At 37.0% G+C, this 23962-nt stretch overlaps 2 protein-coding genes across 2 annotated transcripts in view; both read left to right on the forward strand.

Annotated features, from left to right (window-relative positions):
- The first annotated feature begins 113 nt into the window (after positions 1-113).
- LOC123314436 (serine/threonine-protein kinase fused-like) lies at positions 114-3656 on the forward strand. The gene is made up of 11 exons (XM_044899726.1): positions 114-499; positions 558-671; positions 766-911; positions 964-1076; positions 1168-1379; positions 1460-1650; positions 1707-1963; positions 2094-2350; positions 2531-2789; positions 2849-3150; positions 3317-3656. The coding sequence occupies exons 1-11, from the start codon at positions 389-391 to the stop codon at positions 3365-3367; spliced, it is 2013 nt and encodes a 670-aa protein (XP_044755661.1). The 5' UTR covers positions 114-388; the 3' UTR covers positions 3368-3656.
- Positions 3657-4837: 1181 nt separating this feature from the next.
- The window catches only part of LOC123314263 (cytochrome P450 306a1), a 39538-nt gene continuing 20413 nt past the window's right edge, over positions 4838-23962 (forward strand). The window contains exon 1 of the mRNA XM_044899429.1: positions 4838-4909. The gene's annotated coding sequence lies outside the window, so the exon portion shown is untranslated. The remainder of the gene's footprint in view (positions 4910-23962) is intronic.

Raw genomic sequence — 23962 nt, forward strand, 5'->3', positions numbered from 1 at the left:
TGTTTCCTTGAGGCCCCAATGAATTTTTTTTTATCTTATTCCCAGGTATCATTAACTTTTCTCTTCAATGATGAATTTTATAAATAGGCAGATGTATAATAAAATGTTAAACGATATAAAATTCATCATTAGAAGATTAACCGACGACTTGGTGTAAAAACCTCTTCACTCTGCCAGTTTATACACAAATAGCTTGTGCGTGTAAACCGGCCCTTAGGTGAAGTAGTTCAAATGTCCTGTGCCATCTGTTTTTGACATTTAAATTTTTCATTGTTTGTAAATAATTGTCGCAGGTTATGTTATGAATTTGAAATTGGTATAATTCTTTTCTGTTCGCTTCTAATTATCACCCAGAGTTCTAAAATTATTGTAAACATATCTTACAAAAATGGACCAGTATGAAGTGCTCGGATCGCTAGGTGAAGGTTCTTTTGGTAGAGTTTATAAAGCAAAACATTTGAGTAATGGGCAAATCGTCGCCCTCAAAGTTATAAGCAAGGTACCCGCAATATCCTTTTTTACTTTTGAAATTCTTGACATTTTTCTTTTATGAATAGAGAGGACGGTCATTAAAAGAAATAAAGGACCTTAGAGGAGAATTCGAGATACAAAGGCATCTGCACCATCCGAATATTATACAAATGTTAGATTCTTTTGAGAGCGACAATGAGGTAGGCTTCTTATTCAAAGAAATATTTTTCAATTCTTTCCTCCTCAATTCAGTACGTTGCCATAAAAACTTACAATGATATGTATATTTTCAAGATAGTTGTGATAACAGAGTTTGCTCATAAAGCATTGAACACTATTCTTGGTGAAAATGGGTATTTAGCAGAAGATCGTGTACAAAAAATTGTTTGGGACCTTGTTTCTGCCCTATATTATTTACATTCACACCGTGTACTTCACAGGTATGTATACTTTTGTTGGTTATCGCTCCAAGCTATAAAATGAGTTTTCAAGAGATTTGAAGCCTCAGAATATCCTTCTGGATACAAAAGAGCACGCAAAACTTTGCGATTTTGGATTTGCAAGGAATATGAGTACAGGCACCCATGTTTTAACTTCAATCAAAGGTGAGGGAACACATGGGCAATATAAATAATGCTTGAAGTTGAAATAGTTGGATCCACAATGATAATGACTTTTTATAATGATTGTTCACAGGCACCCCCCTCTATATGGCCCCTGAATTAATAGACGAGTTGCCTTATGACCATAATGCAGATTTGTGGTCTCTGGGTTGTATTATATATGAATTACTAGTAGGGGCACCGCCTTTTTGTACATCATCTATACTTCACCTCATAAGGCTGATTAAGCATGAACAGATCCAATGGCCTTCTTTTTTGAGCAGCATTTGTGTATCCTTTCTTAAGGTTTGTGACCAGTATAAAATTTGTGAAAGCATGCTTGTACCTTTCTTAGAAGAAGTTGCAGTCTAATTTTTTGTTTTTAGGGACTATTGCAAAAGGATCCAAAGAAAAGATTTAGTTGGACTGAATTATTAAACCATCCTTGGGTAAAGGGTAATATTTTAGTTTTAGGAGATGATCTTACAAAGCCACTCACAAAAACGTTATCTATGAATACAATGACACTAAAAGATATTCAAAGGAAGGAACGAACTAGTCAAAAGTCCGGAGATAGGTAAGTAAATGAAATTTGTAGATGTGGAATATTTTTTTTTATCCTTGATCATTTAGGGTATCTGAAGAGAATGAAGTGAAAAAGAACACGCCCAAATCACCAAAGGGGTCTGAAAAGAGTGAATGTGAAAACTTAGATGCTGAAAATAACAATGCAGAAATTAGTGATAAGATGGATCGTCTTTCATTAGATTCTAAGGAGGAAGATATAAATGTTCATGAAACACAAAATAAAGACTGTCGAGCAAAGCAGGATAAAAAGTGTGATTCAAATACAGATACAGATTTACAGAGCAGTAAAAGTCATAATCGAGGTAAAATAAAACTGCAGTATTATCCTCATTGATCCAACATACATAATTATTTCCAATTAAATCTCATTCTGTCCCCTAGATACTTTGCATAAAACACCCTACATGTTCAGTTCATTTACTCATTTTTCAGTTACACCTTTGAAATTCTCTGAGGAGACGCATCCAATCCAAACTGAAGAATGGAGCGTTTTTCTGAGAAAGGCTACTGCAGAAATTATGAGTCAAGAGCTAGCTTATTTAACGCAGTCTCATTTAACAAGCATATTAGTTTCGCCCTTAAAAAATTCCACAACAAGTCCTGAAGTGCTGACTCATATTGCAAAGTTGATGTCAATTCCGTTCAGTACAAAGAACTTCCCAAAAAAAACTCTTGAAACTATAATGAAGGTGAGTAATGACAGTGATTTTTCAAATAGATCTTTTTATCTACTTCGTGGTGAATCATAATATATAATGCCTGGGAAAATTTTATAATGAAGTGAACTACTCAGTATCAAATAAGTAATTTGAGTGTTTCCATTGAAATTGAACTCTCCTTTGCTTTCATGGTTCTTATTCATTTGTTAGGTTTATCTCGAAGTAAAAGTAGTGCCCAACTTGGTTTATTCATCGAAATTGCTGCTCCGTGAGAAAAACCCTACTTCAGATTGCAAAGAAAGATATAAACTCATACTACATTGGACGGAAGATGATTTGGGAGTGTTAAGTTCGTTCTATATCCTCATTTCACATTTGGTACATTTGGAAGAGGAATTCCTCAGCCAGTTCTGCGACACACTGGCTATCTTGAATATTTTCAGTTTATTGCGCAAATTTCTCAGTCTGTGTGAGTACCAAAGTGTTTCTTGTGTTGCTTCTATTGCTAACAGGTAAAAAAATTTCAAGCAAAAAGAAAACCCAGAGTGGTATTGGACGTGGTCAACATTCTAACTCTTATGATATGGAAATCGACGACATATTCAGAGTTAGTCGAAAAAATATTGACAAACGATGTTGGGAATGAAGAAAATCCTTTCAATTTTGTGAATCTTCTTCGTCATGAAAATGCTCTCTTGAGGGAGAGAGTGTGCTATTTTATGTTCTTTTTAGGGAAAAAATGTCCCAAAAATCTCGAGTTGCTTTGGGATGATAATGTAAAGGAGACTCTGGAGGCTCTAATGTTTGATTCAATTGGATCTGTGAGAAATGTAAGTTCGAAAAAGTTGGTATTATATTTCAGTACAAAAACATACTTTCAATTCGTTGTATTCAATGTTCATAGTTTGCAAACACTAAAAGCTTTTCATGAAAATTTGTGGAAATATATTTTCTAGTTATAGCTTTAACATTCTCTAAGTAACACGTTTATTGCAGGCTGCAGAAAGATGTGTTGATGAACTAAAAATGATGGAATTTTATAAATAGATTTCACCTAAGAATTCGGAATTTATTTTCAAATTATAACAGTGCATATGGAAATTAGTTCTGTTGAATAATACCTGCTGATATGTATATATCAGCCAATGTAATGTAAAAACCATTTATCAAGGAAAAGCACACATAGATCAGTGACTATGGTTCCTCATCAGTTCAAGATATCCAACTTAGATGCTAAACAGCATGAAATTACAGATCTTATGATCTCCAGATTATATCCTAAGAGCTAAATTGCTTTGTATGTGTTTACTTTTTGGTAATAAAAAACTATAATCATCTAGTTAATTTTTATTGGCTGAAGGAAACCAGTTCTTCAAGTCTATGGTATAAAAGCAAAAAAATTCTTTTATTGCTTTCCATTACATTATAAAAATAACGTTTCGTCATAAAAATCAATTATATCTAGTTCAGTACCTTTGTCTTAAAGTATACATTTTACAAACTCATATTGGACTATTACAATACACTTTTTACATTAATTATAGAACTAACAAATTTTTAAACACACATTTCAAGTACTCAGAGAAATAATTCCAATATTTTAATAGCGAGCCGTTGGCCAATTCAAAAGTGTACGAACAAAGAACATATCATTACACCTCACAGTTTTCCTTTTAGCATGAGCAGCAGCGAGATTAGAGGCGGCAAACACGTCGATTATATGTAGTTCTGCAGCTTCCTGAATTGCTTCCAATGCCCGAGCTTGTATTCGAAGACCGTTCTGATTATATTTCATAACAAGTTCGTGAATAAGCCTAGCAAAAGGTAACTTTGGTATGAGTGTGTGGGTTGTACTTTGTAAAAACTTTATGCTTTTGTAAGTCTTCTTCGAGATTTTTTCCAGTTTTCCAAATCTTTTCAACATGTAATTCTCCCTTTTCTCTTCTACTATTGATCTTCTTATTTTTGATTTTGGCTTAGCAGGAGAAATGTTTTCATTGTCTATTGTACTTTGTATAGTACTTTGCGTTGAATCTGAATTTGCAGATGAATCTAGAGTGTTATTATTATTGTTGGAATGAAGGGAAGTTTCTTGTTTTGAAGAGGACGCTTTTTTAGCTACAGGTTTAACTTTAGTTCTAGCCATTTTTTGGAGTTAATATCACACAGCACGGTTAGTTTAGTACATCTGAGGTGACAATTTGAAATTCAAATATACTTTTCCTCTAAGAAGTGAAAAAAAACTATTGTAAATCAAGAAACCGTTAAAAGATTTGAAGTTGAAAATGTTTACTGACGAAAATGGGAAAATGCCTACTTTTCGATAGCGAACTACAAAGCATAGAACTCACTGCTCAGATAAGTGGGTCAAATGACTATCATTAATTAATAATAATAAATATTGTAACATTACTATTCTCTGCTGTGTATCCAATATATTTTTTCACATTTTGTTATTTATTTTTCCACATTGTACGATGAAAAAATTATGAATCCAGTACTCGGTAGATCCAAAGTCGAATTTGAAAAGTAACCTAACCTATTTTTGTTTTGTTTTGATTTTGTTGTGTTTTTCATAAGTATTATAGGGTAAGTTGAATTAAAGTTCCTTCAAGTAAATTTAAGTCACATGAAAAGTAGTACAAGTGGTACCCTCAATATTGCTCATACTCGAAGTAGTTTGATTTGTGGGAATTAATACCTCCTCTAAAATTTATTTTTAATATTAACTCTTATGGCTTCCACGGTGGTACGCCACCATCGCCGTAAGTGCGGTTTTTGACCACTAGATGTCGAAGGTTAATTCAAGTGTTATGAATTGATATTGATGTAGGATAATTATAATAAATAATAAAAATAACTGTTACTAATGATACAGTCACTATAGTTGTACAGTTAGTATACTCAACATATTCCATCCCATGTAGCTTTCTGCATTAAGATCACAGATTACAGAGTAGAGTGATTAAGATAATATAATCACAATATGTGGGTGATTTACTGCCCTTATTTGTACCAAAGAGTAACAACTTGTTGTTACCCTCTGCCAATAAGGCTATTCACCCTTCACTGGTTGAATGTTAAATCCTCTATCAATGTGTTCAGTTTGTTTTACTGAATCACTTCAAGATTTTTGATCAATTTGCCGTTGATGCGATTATCTTGAATGTGTGAGGCTTCTTTAGACCTTCATCTGTCAGTGAGAAAAGAGGCAAGACTAGCAACTCATAGACTGCACATCTAAGCTCTGAACGACCCAGGCAGACTAAAGTTTTTGTGCTTTACCAGCTAATATTCAGATGAAATACAGGCCAATATGGGGTTCTGGGCATGAGATGTGGCCAGAACTTTGAACGTCCTGCTATACAGCTTGTTCTCATAACAAGAGAAACAAGACTGAAAGGCCATTGATGAGCCAAATCTACTAGGTGTAGACCATAGATTCATTTTCGGTAAAAATTACCCTGTAGGGTTCCCTAAAGTAAAACCTGCGGTCTGCACAATCTCCCCTATAGAGGAGGGTTACTCAATTTGGTACCAGGACTCTTCTGAGGCAACGAAATATCGAATGCACTGGACAGGAAGGGCGTGAATACAGCGTGCATTCGTCCTGAACTAGTTTTCGGAGTTCCCAACACCAGGTTGAAGGAATATAGAATGACAGATGAACGTATCTCAGCACACAGCGTCGGTGAGTACTGGCGTAGCAGACCGCGGCTGCGATACTTTCACAGGACTAATCCTTGGCTGTCAAAAAATACCAAATCTTGAGTGGATCTGTCCAGATCACAGCAGATCAACACAACTGAAGAATGTCGAGAAATCCTTATGCAGACTGCTGCTTGGAAGACCACTGAGCATATCCTTTGTGACTGCCCTTTACATCTGACTCTAGAGAGGGTCAGAAATTACTCTCATTCCTTGAGAAGATGGGACTGGACTGAGATGTTAGCTCCTTGGGCTTGTTTGTGAACTACAATAGACCGCAATTCAACATTTCAGCCATTAGTAATGGATGTTCATCAGTACACTCTTGATTGAAATGATGTGTCTTGTGCTAGCTCAGTAGACAGTCCTAAAACAGAGTCGCCTAGCCTCTCCTAGCCTCATTGTGCGCTAAATATTCGCTTACTTCAGATTGTTTACCGTGAATAATGGTCTTTATATCCACCTAAAGATTGTAATCTACTCCTTTGTAAAACAAGGCTGCAAATGCTAAAGAGCAGAATTACGATCACAGTTGACAGATAGACAATTTGTTCGAATCGAGCTAGTCATTTTACCTCAAAAAAAGACCAAATGATCGACCAGTATGATAATCTTCGAATGATCTAAGTAGAATACCTCGTTTATGCTTTTTTGCCCCCTTCAATGAAAAATAAATGCTGCCATAGTTTTTCAAACCCCGATAAACGATCAAAAAATAGATTCAGGATGTCAAAAAGTATGGACAGCTTGCTTACGAACCTAAGATGGATATTTAGTACATTTTGGTACCCCAAGTAGCACTAGATGCTAGCTGGGTACCAAGCAGCGTGTTGTCTGTCTGCTAACACGGACTGTGTCGATGACCCTTCGTAGCTCCTGAGTCTGTTGTCCGATATTCCAAGAACGATCGTCTACCTTTGAGAGTGAAAGTGGATGGCTGGTACTATACTCCGTTAGTATACAATGAACGGACGAATACGTCATGAATTCAAGTTCTTCTAGAGGACATTGACCCTCTCATTTTACACCAATCTATTTTTGTTTGGCCCTTTCTTGTGACCACACCAACTTCGATCCCCGTACGACGTTGCCGGAATGCTTCTTGATTACCAGAGTTTCCCCACAGTTTTCCAGGACATGTTGAAGTAAGAGAACTCAGCCGTTTCATATTGAAACGCTTATTGAGATATAATTAAAATAATTTAACAAAGAAAATGGGCAGAAAATCAACAAAACTCACTATGAAAAACAAAATAATGAATAACAATCAACATAAAAAACTTAAAAAGCATGTAACGAAAACCCTCACGATAAAGACAACTCATTGACAACAGGTTGTCTCCAATTGACAAGTTCAATTTGATGTTTTGTGATCATAGATGGTTTGTGCATCCCTCAGCATGACGCCAATCCAAGATGATGAGATAGATCTCAGACTTTCAACCATTATAGACAAATATTGATTTGCATGATCAACTTATGAATGCTATCGAGATGGCTGGTGTTGACAGTTTGTATCAGTGAGAATACAAGGTTTTTGATCATCTCACTTGATGATGCAGACACAGAACATTTCTTATTTCTGCAATCGTATGAGTGTCGATGATACTTCATTGTAGGAGTTTGTTTCTTGCTCCCTTAAGGGATTGCTAGCATAATGCTCGAATGTAATTTAGCCTTTTTACCGTTCCCTGCTAACACTTCTTGTTCTGTTCGATTTCGGAGGTCGTTAACCTGCCGGTTGGCAGTAAAAAACCAATTTAGTCAGTGGGTTAGTGGATCAAATCGTCGTTTATTTTCTTTTGGTGTTCTTCATCGAATTGCGTTCTTGTGGATCTTCATTACGCGCTTGTTTTGCTACCAAAACCGGTACTAATAATTCCTGACCGCAATTTACAGCCGCCTTTTAGCCTGATGGCGGATGCTGTTCAAAGGGGTTACTGCGAGGTTTCTAGGGTTGAGAGCAGCCAAGCAGATGCCAGCAGTTTTGGCAAGATGTTTTCATTAGAGCTCTTTTTCTAAGGCCATAAGCCTAATTCCATCGATAAGATCGAAAGAGGTGTTCTTTAGTCTTCAACCAAACGAAATATGAACGCAGTAGGCTTTAATTTTGAAATTCTATGATGGACAAGGCAGATCTGAACTGTCAATTGTGACTCAATAATGATTAAATTCCCACAAAAGATTTTCTGGACCTGATGGCCTCATTGATGAACCGATATGTCTATCCTAGGTTTTTCCCCTCAGAGGAGCTAAAGCTTAAGTTTAGGTTCAAGAATGACAATGACCATCGACAAAATGCTTGACAAATTGGCACACCAGGGTAAAGTATGATTGATTGACATACAGGGTGTCTGTGAACAAATGCGAAGGACTTAGGGAGATGATTCCTCGATGAAAATAAGCAAGGGTAGTTCCTATAAATCTTTTTCGAAATCGGTCTCCCCTCCAAGATATAGCCTTTGGAAGGCTATGACGAGTTGACAGTTTTTAATTTTTTTACGGGTTATAAAAAATACTGGGTCATAAAGCTTTACATAATATGAAGCACTAAGTAGATGTTACTCACGCATTTTTTTAGACCTCATAACTTTATTATTAGGGGTTGAAAATAACAACCCTTTATGATTGTCCTTCAAAAATTTTTTTCGTGGGATAGATTTTCGAAAAATAAAATTCTCTTATGGTTCCCCATTCAATTTTGGAGAAAAAAAGTCTCCTGCAAAATTTCGATACAGTCGATACTTTTCTTGGAATAAATAAAAACTTACAAGCAGTTCTGATCACTGTTCATTCCATTTCATCGTATAAAAGTGTTCCATAGAATGACTAACGTCCAGTTGCAGGAAAGTCCATTAAAATTTAATACTTCATTGAAATCTTAATCCTCCATTTTCCCCTTCAAAAATGACAATTTTAAATTTTGATAGGGCATCAAATCTTAATGGACTTTCCTGCAACTAGTCCTAACTCCACTAAAATATATGCATCAACTCTCTGCCGCATAGACCTTCGTTTACTGCTTGTAAGTTTTTAGGTATTCCGAGAAAAGTATTGACTCTATCGAAATTTTGAAAGAGACAAATTTTCTCCAGAATTGAATGGGAAACCATAAGAGAATTTTATTTTTCGAAAATTATCCCATGAAATCAATTTTTAGAGGAAAATCAAAAGAGGTTGTTATTTTCAACCCTTCATACTAAAGTTATGATATCTAAAAAAATCGTATGAGTAATATCTACTTAGTCCTTCGTATCATGTATAGTTGCATGACACAGTGTTTTTTAGAACCCGTAAAAAAAAAATTAAAACTGTCAACTCGTCATCGCCTTCCAAAGGCTGTATCTTGGAAGGAAGGCCGATTTCGAAAAAAAATTATAGGAACTTCCCCTGCTTATTTTCATCGATGAATCATCTCCCTAAGTCCTTCCCTTTTGATTACAGAAACCCTGTATATTTGGCGGATTAGCGAGCTCCGAGTTGAATGCTATTTTCTGCAGATCTCAGCCATAAACTGAGCTCAAGTTTTTGGAATACTAACTACAAAATACCTCAGCGTCAGCTATTTGAACTACCAAATGAGAATTACTATTACATCAGTGAAGTGGCGGACTGAAAAGAATCGTTGACTACGCCACTGCATTCCACATGAAAAAGTGTTTCATTTGTTTTTTGATACCACTGAACTTTGGGATAGAGGCAACAATTCAAAGAGCCGAAATATGAGTTCTCACTTAGGTATAACTTGAAAAAATAGAGGGATACGGTTTTGACAATCTTTTGAAAATTTAGGTCGGAAACGTGCCATCCATTTTTCTCTAGGTCTTAGGGTTACAGAGCTGCCATCCAATCCCATCTAATTTTTCCCACCCTGTTCAAAAATGCTGTCCAACTAATGATTCTTCTCACTTTCCTATCCTGTAGATTTTTTCCCTTGAAGTGAAGAATTGTTCGCTAATCTGAACACTAACCTCGAAAATTCTTGAAGTAACATGGTAAGACTTGAGGCTGATGATAACTCACGAGGATACTATCAATATAAAAATTCAGTCGCAGTCTGAAATCCAACTCTGCGTTGCATACTCATCGTTATTGGCAAAGGCAAGTTGGGAAAGGCGTGTGCGATGAAATATTCGTTTGAGCCCATAAAAAAAGTACGATTTCGGCTGTTCGGAATTACCATACATTAAAAGCGGCATTGTGCAACGGCTGATTTGTTCGTTCCAGTGATATTGGGCAATATTCCTTGAATTCGAGTTGGTTTGCAGACGTCGCCGTCCACCTCAGTTTTTACCAACCTGATCTTGCGAAATTTCGACTCGTTTTGTATTTCCTTTTTATTGGTTCCGAAAATAAACGTGTGCTTGACACGGGCAATCTTCTTGTTTTGACTGACGGGGACAGGACTGTAGTGGCTACTGTTAAACAAGCGCCTTGCCTTCGGGAAATTTCACCTCAATGGATCGGCGTTGGGATTATGGCCAAAATTGGTCCTTTTTACTTAAAGACTGATAACTAGATTTCAGAAGGGGTTACCAAAGATTATAGAGTATTCTATAATCTTTGGGGGTTACACTATACTGTGACCTCAAGATGGGCGCACTGTTTCGTCCACATTTATCCAATTTTTCGAAGGTCAATTTTCGAGTAGTTTTTCTTCTAGGAAAATCATCGTAGATCTGAATGTGATACATATTCTGAAAGAGCAACTCTTCTAGTGATACATTTGAGAATTTCGTCCATCTCGACACAACCGTTCGGTCTTCAGGAAGTTTTAACTGACCCCATATTTTTGGGAATTTTTGGAAGGTCAACGTTCGAGTAGTATTTTTCGCAAGAAAACAATCGTAGAACTAAATGTGATACATATTCTGAAAGAGCAACTCTTCTAGTGATAAATTTGACAATTTATTCCATCTCGACACAACCGTTCGGTCTTGAGGAAGTTTTAATTGACCCCATCTTTTTGGGAATTTTTGGAAGGTCAACGTTCCAGTAGTTTTTTACCCAGGAAAACAATCGTAGATCTAAATGTGATACATATTCTGAAAGAGCACCTCTTCTAGTATTAAATTTGAGAATTTCATCCATCTCGGCGCAACCGTTCTGTCTTGACGAATTCTCAAGTGAAATTTGCAATTTTTGAAAAATGCAATTTCCTAGAAGAAAATCTGAACGGAGGGAGATAGGATTTCGAAATTGCTCGCAATAGATTCAGCGTGTTCGAAAACATATATTTTTATGCCCAAATTTGGAATATCTGACACTGTTTAGGAGTAAATAATTTTTTTGTTTTTACAATTTTCATTTTCGAGTTGACTTCGGAGAGCTCTCTGGAGTGCAATTCTCTATTGAATCATCCACTGTTTGGTTTTCAAGAATCTTCAAAACAACTTCAATGCACTCCATATCCTAGAACAGTAATAGAACATCCAGATTTTCAGACAGAGTAGCAAATATGTCATTTCAGGGGGGTCTAACCCCTAGCTCATTTTTGACCCAAAAAATTGATATTTTCGAAATCGATTTTTGTGCTAGGATGGAACCCTTGGCAAAGCTGGTTATAAAACCGGAAATTCCAATTCGATCAGACGAATATGACAGGAGATATCGCAGATTGAAATTTGCAACTTTTGAAAAATGCCATTTCCAAGATGAAAATCTAAACGAAGGGACATAGGCTTTCGAAATTACTGGCAATAGATTCAGCGTGTTCGAAAACTTATATTTTCATATCAGACATTCGTATATCCAACACTGTTCACCAGAAATTTTTATTTTTTCCATTTTTCAACCTTCGAGTTAGGTGGTGTGGTATCTAGCAAAAAATCATAGTAGAGTTAAACGTGATACTTACACTGAAAGAGTAACCTTTCTAGTGTTAAATCCCGACATTTCATCCACCCCGGTCCAACCGTTCGATCTTGAGGAAGTTTTAACTGAACCCAACTTTTTGGTAATTTTTCGATGGTTAACTTTTGAATAGTTATTCCAGGAAAATTATCGTGTAGATATATAAATGTGATACATATTCTGAAAGAGCAACTCTTCTAGTAATAAATCTGAGAGCTTCATCCATTTCGGCACAACCGTTCGGTCTTGAGGAAGTTTCAACTGACCCCATCTTTTTGGGATCTAAATGTGATACTTACATATTCTGAAAGAGCAACTCTTCGCCACTTTAAACTTGTTCTTTCAATTTTCCTGTATATTGGGAGAAAACGAATCAAACTTTTGTTCTGTAGAACGTAGAAATACGTAGGTACCTATCGTCAACATCAGCTTGCCTGTTTAAATCCTTGTTGAGTTCGCGCCAGTCAAGTTACATAGGGTTAACGACCCCCAAGGACATTCGAAGCAAGGTAAATTACCTAATATTTATAATCGGACTTTTTATTTGAAGCTTTCACCTTTGAATTAATTCCTCTAATATATGCAGAGGTAATGAACTCGAATAGTATCAGTTCACTAACCCAGATATAATCAATATTCCACAAAAAACTGTCAGCTTCAAAGCCGAAAAAAAAATCGTTTGCGAAACTGAGAATATTGAACCGGGTGTTGCTCAATATGTAACTGGTTATAACGAAGGTGGAATGATGTTTCCTTTATTTCTGCTTGTGAGGTCTCATGAAAAATCTTGCCATATCTACCGATTCGGCACTGATAAAAGGATATTGCCATTTTAAGTTTTCATATTGAGTTGTGCCACTTTTAACATCAAATTACTCGAAAACGGCGCATTATACGAGAAAATACACTGCGCAAAAAAATTAACGCACATTATGGAAATCTCAAATTTATTCTACAACTGGAGGTGTTCTCAATGATAATTATTTTTATCAGAATTATGCATGCATATGTTATCCACTTTCAACGGTTTTCTTCAATACAGATGTTTTTTCCCAGCGCAGGAATAAAAAAAGATGATATTATCAGATTTTGAATGTATTGGCTCCATTCTAAAATCAGTTGTTCTCGATCAATTCTAGTGATCAATAGTTTTTCTTTCGTTTGATTTTCTACACTCGATCGCTATGCAACGCGAAACACGCAATTTGACCCAAGAGGAATGTGCCCAAGCGGTAGTTTTGCGAGAAGAAGGGTGGACATACACAAGAATTGCAGAAAGTTGGAGTTTCCCATACAAGTGTGTCCAGAATGTTGCAGCGATTCAGGGAGACAGGTATGAATGTCCGAAGACCAGGACAGTGTAGACCACGGGTAACAACTGCCATTCAAGAACGTTACTTGAGAGTTTCTTCGTTGAGACAACGGTTTGCAACCGCTCGCCTCCTTCAAATTCAGCTTGAGCAAACTCATGAGGTGCAAATTAGCACTCAGACAATAAGAAATCGCCTCAGAGAATATGATTTGAGGCCTCGTGTCGCGGCAAGAGGCCCAGCTCTTACCCAAGCCCATCGAAGGGCGAGTTGGGATTTTGCGAGAAAGCATATCCATTGGGAAGAGGCCGATTGGGAAAGAGTTCTCTTTACATATGAGTCTAGATTCTGCCTCTACCATTGTGATCGACGTTCCCTTGTATACAGACGTCCACATGAAAGATATGCTCAGTGCAATTTCCTGAATACTACTGGTTTCGGGGGAGGATCGATTATGGTATGGGGTGGAATATCTTTGACTTTGACTGACTATAAGATTCGGTGAAATCCTGAATTTTTCTTCTATTCAATGTGTCTTGTTTCGTTCAAAACCTTCCCGAGAGAACATAAAAATTAAGTTATAAAGTCAATGTAGAGTTAACTTTCATTAAAATTGAGATTTTCAGAAGACGTGGGTGATATCTTGTGTTTGAAAAAGATTCCTCGAATAAATGAAGAACTATATTCTGAAATTCATTGCATTCGATAAAACCGTTTGTGAGATATAACAAAAAATAACATTTTTTTATCGTTTTTCAACAGCCTGTATCTTTTAAACCGAGCCGATTCGGGAAAAATGGTATAGGAAAAAAGTGTTTCTTTTGACCTCAAGAATCTACTGCATGAGTCAAAGACTCAGTATATACTGAATTTTCGAACAATGGCGCCTGCTAATGAATAATAATCTCGAACGCAGTACATTCTCTCACCTTTTTTCGGCTTGGCTCATCAAAATGGCACGCATAACACGCATTCGGTACAAACCGTGCTATTTTCAGTAAGAATGAACCGTTACGTAATTATATCTGTTCGATAAACTTGTCGACAACTGGATGACAAGCGTTCAAGATGATGCTCATCGAGAAAATGTATGTGGGATGCGCATTATGGCCTTGTTACCTAATGATGATCGACAAAATTCGAAAAAAACTATCGTAAGCAACCTGTAGGGGAATCATTCGAGGAAAATCAGAAAGAAACAGTTTGGAAATCCGGAAATATCATTGTATTTCGAAACTTCCCTGAAAAACAAGTTCTATTTTTTTTTACAGTCGCAATTCACAATGTAATCGATTAATCTGTTCATTAACGGAACTATAATGAATCAAAGTTACCCATAACCATCTTATATTCCATTGATATCTCCCATTTCTGGGTTAAAATAAATGCAGAAGCTGTATTGCGTGGAGACTTCAATGATCGATCAAGAACGAAACCTCATTTGACTTCATTCGATTTGGTCGTGATGCCAGAGTGTTTTTCTGTAAACGTCCAAGAACATTAATGCTTCGAAAGAAAAGATGAATCATATGATATTCAGTTCATTCGGTTTTTTTTGCAGCGTCTTGAACCGTGCTGCTACTTTGGATTCAACTAAGATAACATAGTTTTCTTGTTCAAAAACTTGGTAGTGAAGGTACTAGGATATATTGAAAAATTCTTAGCCTACTATAGAACCAAACAAAATTTCAATGTCAAAATATGTTGTTACTCATCATATTCTCCTCTTAAATGGATACATTTATTACAGCGAACCTGCAACGTCTCTAGACCGTTCAAAAAAAATGTTTTCTACTGCTCTGCAAACCAGACCTAAACAGCTTTCATGGATCCACAGAAATTTACGACCTTTTAAACTTTTTTTCAGTTGGGGAAAGAGATGATCGTCGGATGGAGCCAAATCTGGTGAATAAGGGTGGTGTTCTAGTAATACAAACCCTAAATCACGAATTTCTTGCATGGCAACATGAGATTTGTGTGCAGGGGCGTTGTCCTACAAAAACAAAACACCTTTGGATAGCTTTCCTCGTCTTTTCTCCTTAATTTTTTCCCGTAGAGTGGTCAGTAATGTCAAATAGTAATCTCCGGTTATTGTTCCACCCTTATCCAAAAAATCAATCATGATTACTCCATGGCAATCCCAAAAAACTGAAGCAACAACTTTTCCAGCAGATTTTTGGACACGAAACTTCTTAGATCTTGGAGAACCAGAGTGTCGCCATTCCATCGATTGTTGCTTTGTTCCTGGATCGTAGAAATGTACCTAAGTCTCATCCATAGTAACAATTCGGTTTAAGAAGTCTACATCGTTTTCAAATCGAGCACAGATCGAACGCGATGCTTCTACCCATGCACGCTTTTGGTCAACATTCAAACATTTGAGGATCCATTTTGCAGCAATTTTTCTCATGTCCAAATTGACATGAACTATATGATGAACGCGTTCGTATGAAATATTCAGTGCTTCAGATATCCGTTTTAGCCCAATTCGACGGTCTGATAAAATCATGTCATGAACTGCATCGATATTTTCGGCGACTGACACAGAAACTGGCCTTCCCGATCGGTCATCATCTTCAATGGAAAATTTACCTCTTTCGAAGCTTGCAGTTCAATTTTTCACGGTCGCATACGAAGGACATTGATCACCAATAGATAGATATATCTATCGTTAATACCCGAAAATCATTGTCAGGTTCCCTGGAATGCTGCATGGAACCAGCACATATAATTATGTCTTCATCTCGAACAGGAACTGCTGACATTGAAAGCTCCTTCCCATTAAACGACCAATAACCATAATCATTCATTAATTTATTAATCGCGGAATGTCGTACCTCAGTTACGTAGTTCGATGGCTCTCGACGCTGGGGTCCTCAAAGAAGAAGAGGAAGATCATATGGTGCTCTATGGTGGGGGCTACTACGAATACAGTTTGATATACTCGAGGTACTGTTGCATGGTTCTGCTTTCTGTGTAGGGTCGACGACCCAGCCTTGGCTATGACTTTCCTTTCGCATTAGACGTTAGAGATGCGTTAGAAGTGGACTGGTAGCTAAACGGCTCAGATCCGGCGGTCCCACGTGGTGCTGGAGCGCAAGGATTGGTCAGAATGCGAGGGAAGACGGTCTTCATTCGACTGAGACGGTTTTCTGTCACTTGTCAAAAAAAGAACTGTCATTTTTTGACAGATGACATGCGAATCGCAATTCCGATATGAGGTATGAATTTTTCTATCAAACTTGGCAGCAACGTTTAACAATGCATTGATATTGATCAAGTTATTATGCTTCATCTGTTTGGCGCCAAATAACAAATATGAAAACAGCGTTTGATTTCTAGCTTGACAGGAAAAAAGGCTCCATAGAGTAGAACAACTTTATAGAGAAGAAGAAAAAGTCTTTTGGGAAGAAGACTGACAGTGAAGAATAGCCTTATAGAGACAAAAAGCCTCAAAGAGAAGAAGAACTTTGTAGGGTGAAAAGCTTTATAGAAAGGGTAACTAAATTGTGAAGAAGAGCTGTATAGGGAAGAAGTGCTTTATAGTAGGAGAGCCTCACAGAGAGGGAGGATCTTATAGAGCCTTACACACAAAAAGAGGAATGACAGTGCGTCATTCCTCTTTTTGTGTGTAAGGCTCTATAAGATCCTCCCTCTCTGTGAGGCTCTCCTACTATAAAGCACTTCTTCCCTATACAGCTCTTCTTCACAATTTAGTTACCCTTTCTATAAAGCTTTTCACCCTACAAAGTTCTTCTTCTCTTTGAGGCTTTTTGTCTCTATAAGGCTATTCTTCACTGTCAGTCTTCTTCCCAAAAGACTTTTTCTTCTTCTCTATAAAGTTGTTCTACTCTATGGAGCCTTTTTTCCTGTCAAGCACATCTGATTTTGGGACAGAAACACTGCCAAGAAGACTCAGTGGAGTCTTCTTGGCAGTGTTTCTGTCCCAAAATCAGATGTGTGTCTCACATTGCATCTTACAAGAAAACGTTCTTTATGTTTTCTCTTCCAAATAAATGCTAAGAATTCTACGCTTCTTCTTAGATAGAAGTAAAGCCTCGTAGACAAAAAGGCTTCTTGAAGGACTAGAACTTTCACGAGAAGAAGAGCCTAAAAGAGAAAAAGAGAGGGAGAACCTAAAATAGAATAACCTGAAAAAAGAGGAACAGCATTAAAGAGAATAAGAGCTTTAAAGAGAATAATAGCCTTGAAGAGAAGGGCCTACCTGGTATTGAATTTTCTCAGAGGTGTTTTTCCATGTCTATAGTACCTACCTCCAAATTGAGGCGCATGAAAAGACGATATTGCTTATGTCCCAAATAGTGGCAGAGAATACTTGACTTCGGTTATAATGAAAACTTAAACCGCCTTAGGTAGAAAGAGAGCGATGTAGACAAAAAGGGCAACATAGAAGAGAAGAGCTTTATAGAGAATAAGAGCCTTATAGAGAATAGCCTGAAACAAATGAAGAGCTCTTTAGGGAAGAAGAACCTAAAAGAGAAAAAGAGTCTAACAGAGAAGATCCTAAAAAAGGAGCCTTCATGAGAAGAAGAGCTCTTCAGAGAAGAGAAGCGTAATAGACAACTAGAGAAAAGATGCACTGATTATTATCAAAGGAGTTCTTCCATGCCTATATGGAGATCTTGATTTTGGACTAACTTAGTAAAAAAATTTTCTTCTCTTCTGGGCAAATGATGAGCCTTACCTGAGTAGATAACTACTGACGATCGAGATGGAGGTGATCTAGATGAGAAATAAGAAACTTCTGAATAATTTTTACTCATCTTTTCAAATCAAGCAAGATGTCCTATTGAAGTGCTCTGGACAAGGTCGAAACAGGTGAACCCCCAGATACGCTCTGAAAATAACAATTACAAACAACGATTATGCAACAATCACTGAGTAATCCTGAAACGGACAATAATAACTCAGTCATTAAGGTATCAATTATAAAAACATATCAGCCACACAGCGAGCGGTCGATGAAAAACGTTATTTATATGTTCATTGGCATTTTGGTATGAATTTAGATGAGGTAGTTGTGAAGTCAGCGCTTCGCTGAAAGGTTAAGCGAGATACCTCATTATGCAGTCTTATACTGCGTAGTTTTAACCAGTGCTGATACACCCACGTCTGCATTGTTTGTTTAATTGGAAGTTAATACGTTCGTATTAGAATATTTCTACGATTTATTCCCGTTTCTCCCTGAACAATAACTTAGATTGATCGAGAAATCACTACAGGAACTGGAGCTTGAGTATTTGTTGCGAACACAGAATGAGACTGTGATGGCAGCCCTATTTGAGTGTCAGGCAGTGTATGTTGTAATGTTTCCAGCTCTGAAATGTGCGTATCGGATATCTATCGAACAAGCATGTATAGCCGAAGGTAATATGGCATGTCGAGATGTTTCCGCACCTTCTCGCATTATTTTGTCAGTGGCAATTTTTGCTTTCTACAGAATACGATCAACGACCTGCATATCCTTTTGAGTAGGCAAGGTTGTTACCGCACTGCTGCATTGCCAGTTTCTGGTGTTGGTACAGTTTTGATCGTTTGTATTGCATAACGAGTGGTCAAAAATCTTTCGAAAGCGTTTTGTATGTGTCTTCCAATGTAAGGAGAATCTGGAGATGTTAAAAAAAGGTACCAAGGGAGCAGCAGCTTGAAAACCAATACCCGGTTCACAGAAGAACCTTCTGCATTAATCCCTTGGTTGTTTCCTGAATTGTAAGCGTTTTGTATGTGTCTTCCAATGTGAGGAGAATCTGGAGATGTTAAAAAAAGGTACCAAGGGAGCAGCAGCTCGAAAACCATTACCGGTTCACAGAAGAACCTTCTGCAAAAATCCCTTGGATGTTTCCTGAATTGTAAGCGTTTTGTATGTGTCTTCCAATGTAAGGAGAATCTGGAGATGTTAAAAAAAGGTATCAAGGGAGCAGCAGCTTGAAAACCAATGCCCGGTTCACAGAAGAACCTTCTGCAAAAATCCCTTGGTTGTTTCCAGAATTGTAAGCGTTTTGTATGTGTCTCCCAATGTAAGGAGAATCTGGAGATGTTGACAAAAGGTACCAAGGGAGCAGCAGCTTGAAAACCGATGACCGGTTCACAGAAGAACCTTCTGCAAAAATCCCTTGGTTGTTTCCAGAATTGTAAGCGTTTTGTATGTGTCTCCCAATGTAAGGAGAATCTGGAGATGTTAAAAAAAGAAACCAAGGGAGCAGCAGCTTGAAAACCTTTACCGGTTCACAGAAGAACCTTCTGCATTAATCCCTTGGTTGTTTCCTGAATTGTAAGCGTTTTGTATGTGTCTTCCAATGTGAGGAGAATCTGGAGATGTTAAAAAAAGGTACCAAGGGAGCAGCAGCTCGAAAACCATTACCGGTTCACAGAAGAACCTTCTGCAAAAATCCCTTGGATGTTTCCTGAATTGTAAGCGTTTTGTATGTGTCTTCCAATGTAAGGAGAATCTGGAGATGTTAAAAAAAGGTATCAAGGGAGCAGCAGCTTGAAAACCAATGCCCGGTTCACAGAAGAACCTTCTGCAAAAATCCCTTGGTTGTTTCCAGAATTGTAAGCGTTTTGTATGTGTCTCCCAATGTAAGGAGAATCTGGAGATGTTAAAAAAAGAAACCAAGGGAGCAGCAGCTTGAAAACCTTTACCGGTTCACAGAAGAACCTTCTGCATTAATCCCTTGGTTGTTTCCTGAATTGCAAGCGTTTTGTATGTGTCTTCCAATGTAAGGAGAATCTGCAGATGTTAAAAAAGGTACCAAGGGAGCAGCAGCTTGTAAACCAATGCCCAGTTCATAGAAGAACCTTCTGCAAAAATCCCTTGGTTGTTTCCTGAATTGTGAGCATTTTGTATGTGTCTTCCAATGTAAGGAGAATCTGGAGATGTTAAAAAAAGGTACCAAGGGAGCAGCAGCTTGAAAACCATTGCCCGGTTCACGGAAGAACCTTCTGCAAAATTCCCTTGGTTATTTCCTGGATTGTAAGCGTTTTGTATGTGTCTTCCAATGTGAGGAGAATCTGGAGATGTTAAAAAAAGGTTCCAAGGGAGCAGCAGCTTGAAAACCATTGCCCAGTTCACAGAAGAACCTTCTGCAAAAATCCCTTCGATGTTTCCTGAATTGGCTCATCTGAAAACCACGAAGAAACGAAACCGAAAGAAAAAAAAATCGATCCAAATCTTCAGTAGGCAAGAAACTGAATCTGAGTCGATCGAAATTGAGTGTATCGACAACTCCGGTCGCTCGTGGTTAGCATTGGGAGTTCGTTGACATTTCAGCAGTCCCGTGGGGTTATTCACCTACTGAAAGTTGAAACCTTCTTCGAAGTCGATCGGTGAGCTTACTGACCCAGTGCCGAGCGTCGACCAGATGGGAATACGCCTATGGATTGGAGTGGCTCAGGTTAGGACCGTGGCCTTTGTTTTTCGAGCATTCGCGAGGCAGTACATTTGGTACTACCGAAGGTACCCTGGTTGTTCCTCTCGATTTTGAGGTTTTAATCATCTTATTTTATATGAACAGTTGGTCCAAGTTGGTTTTGGTGTTTTGCTCTTATGAGATAGTTATTTGATAATGAGCAGATCTATATTTTGCATAAATGAAATGATGTTGGAGTCGAATGTCTTCATTAGAATTTTTTGTGTTGTATTATGCTCATATGAAGACCCAAAATCTGAAGTAGTACCTACGTAATTTCGATAATGAGCAATGTATCTATGTTAGTCTTGATTTCGTCAATTTTTAAGATGAATTGTTTCAATATGATGGTTAAAAGATGGATTAGTTTTGCTTTTGAACCTTCCCAAGTTTGATAAGACTTGTATCCCTTGTATACATTGAAACTTCATCTGTAATACCCAGTCTTATAAACGAAATCTCATGGCTCAAAATATCAAGCCAGTATATTTGATAAAATGAGCAAGGTGTGATATTGATTTTTGCTCATTGCAACTATGTTTGTGTTATATATCCTATTGCAGTTGAATTTGATTTTATGAATTAGGTTGATTTTTGACATTTTCACTGATTATCTGAAATACAAATTTGATAGTGAGAATTTTCAAATAATTCCTTCGAATAGTCAAAACTTATAATGTTCCTGTTAAATCAAGTATAAAATATGTCTTTGAAATGTATTTGCTTTCGTCAGGTATGTAACATTTTCTTGTATTTCCTCTGATTTTTCGCTCTCAACTGTCAATTTGATTATTTTCAATTGATTTATATTCTGTTATATATACAGGGCGAGTCTTGGTCTCAAACAAATATTTTAACAGTAGATTCTTGGGGTTAAAAAAATCACTTTTTCCCATACAATTTCTTCCGATTCGGCCCTGATAAAAAGATATATATATATATATATAGCCATTTTGAGGTTTTATAATGAACTGTGCCACCCCTGGAAAAACAAAATTACCTTCAGAATAACTAGCTATATCTGTAGCAGTACACATCTGTGGGCCTTTAATCAGAGTTGTATTCAGCCAAAGTACCCAATTTTTCAAATTTCACAGATACTTTTTAATTTTTGAAGATCAAATTACTCGAAAACGGCGCATTATACTAGAAAATATGAAGAATACTTTTATTTTACAAAACATTCAAATATTCATTAGATACTCAGTTGTCAACTTAGTTTCAAGAGTTGGGTTCTTTGTATTTTTGGTATTTTTATGGTACGCAATGGTCATAATGAGAAAACTGGAAGACGTGGGTGATATCTTGTGTTCGAAACAGATTCATCAAATAAATGAGAAACTATATTCCCATATTCATTTTATTCGATGAAACCGTTTGTGAGATGTAACTAAAAATAGCATTTTTTTATGGTTTTTCAACAGCCGATATCTTTTGAACGTTAATTCGGAAGAAATGGTAAAGGAAAAAAGTGTTTCTTTTGACCTCAAGATTCTACCGTTAAAATATTTGTACGAGTCAATGACTCACCCTGTATATTTGAATATTTATTGTGGCATGAGTTTCTAAAGCATTCAAAAATATTTATAGAATCAGAATATTCCAACAGTGGCTCTGAACATAGAGATTTCCTTATATTTATAGCAATATTGAATACAGATATTATTGAAAATCAGGGGAAATATTTTGAAAATAATTTTTTCAAAAGTACAGTATTCTGCTCTCATATTATGGCTTCAGCGTCTTTCAGGATTCATGATGACGTCATAATAACAATATTCTGACATGTATTTTTTCCTCCCATGTCGAAAATTTTGATTGCATTGGGCGAAAAACTATGTGAAAGAGGGAACTAGGCAATATTTGGAGTAAGTATTTCGACGTAATGGAACAGCAAACAACCTACACAAAAACTACTAATGATCATTTACAGATGATAAAATTTTATTAGTGTCCAATGTAATGTTATTTATAGGGTTCAACGGCACTTAAAAATAAACTTTACGAAAGTGAAAGGAATATGTGATTCACAGTTTATTGGCTGAATTCTAATGGTGTTTTATGAGTATAACCGTACTATTATACTAGCTCGAGTGGAATTGCAGCTCTCAAATGGGGAATGCCCCCAAGAAAACTTGTCAGGTCCGTTTGAAAGAATGTTGATGATGTTCAGGAGGATATTTATGACATGAATATCGTGAATTCACCACGAGCTATACTGCTCGACACAATTTACTCGATGTTTCTCTGGAATTCAACTTTTTACACTAGGACTAGCTGCAAAAAATCTTACAGCAAGACCTGTAACTTTTCCTCCGAGAATTTTAGTCTCTTCCTTCTGGAATTGAGCAATTCATCACTACCAAAAGTTCTATCCATTGATTCAGTTTTTTCTGGGTCAAAATAATCAATTTTTCAGTCGCAGATAGCTCTAACAGTTATCTCCGCGAAATTCATCAGTTGTTATAGCGAATAATGTTCCCCAAGCAAAAGAGATGACCCCTGAGATAAGCCACGGCGACCTATTTACTACCATCGAATCTAGTGCACTAGGTGAAACTCCACAATCAACATCTATTGTGGTAGGCCCTCTCTGTTCGCGTACATTGATTACAATGAATATTCGAATACGGTACTAATATATAAATAATGCCATTACACGACATGTCCCATTAAGATCGCCTATGATATTGTGACATTTACTTAAAATATGGTCTTCCGTATTCACAATCCGGAACGCTGAACTAGAAGCAAGAAGAAGTGATTGTCTCTCTACTCTGCCAAGGCTCTGCACGCAGCCCACAGACGAGGACAGTAGTTCTGACTCGACTGCTAAAATTCAGAGAAGCTTGCTGCAATTTTGTATGCATACAATTTCCCCAAACCTAATATTGACCAAGATCCAAGAGGAATTTTCTCAAAATTGACCAAAAACGAGGAATTCCTCCTTTTTGTTTTCTGAAGATCAAAGAATTAAGATTACAGTAGACTTGCTGAATTTATTCTAACAAGTGTGCATCTCAAAACAGTCTAAAGCTGACCTGAGGACAGCCCTTGTCCTATTTCCTATGTCCTACAGCCTTCACAGAAGAAGGATTGCACAAATGCAGTAGATCGAATCCGTATGATGTCTTTGATGGAGGGTTGCTAATACATAGTGCGGTTTGGAAAAAATTGAGCAAAACAATATTCCAGGCAGTCTTCCAAAACTACATCAAGAACCACACAAACACGATAAATTTCATAATAATTCTAAGGGCTGAACTAAATGCCAAGGAGATCCAAATCATCAGGCAGTTGAAGAAACAATGTTGATCGTATAGACTGTTGTCCCATTTGCC

Source organism: Coccinella septempunctata, chromosome 5 (genome assembly GCF_907165205.1).
Source record: "Coccinella septempunctata chromosome 5, icCocSept1.1, whole genome shotgun sequence".
Taxonomy (NCBI): Eukaryota; Metazoa; Arthropoda; class Insecta; order Coleoptera; family Coccinellidae; genus Coccinella; species Coccinella septempunctata.

Excerpts from the sequence above, each read along its gene's own strand:
- LOC123314436 (XM_044899726.1), top strand. The coding sequence starts at position 389 with ATGGACCAGTATGAAGTGCTCGGATCGCTAGGTGAAGGTTCTTTTGGT. Across the intron at positions 912-963 it reads TCACACCGTGTACTTCACAG|AGATTTGAAGCCTCAGAATA; the intron begins GTATGTATACTT and ends TGAGTTTTCAAG. Across the intron at positions 1,077-1,167 it reads TGTTTTAACTTCAATCAAAG|GCACCCCCCTCTATATGGCC; the intron begins GTGAGGGAACAC and ends GATTGTTCACAG.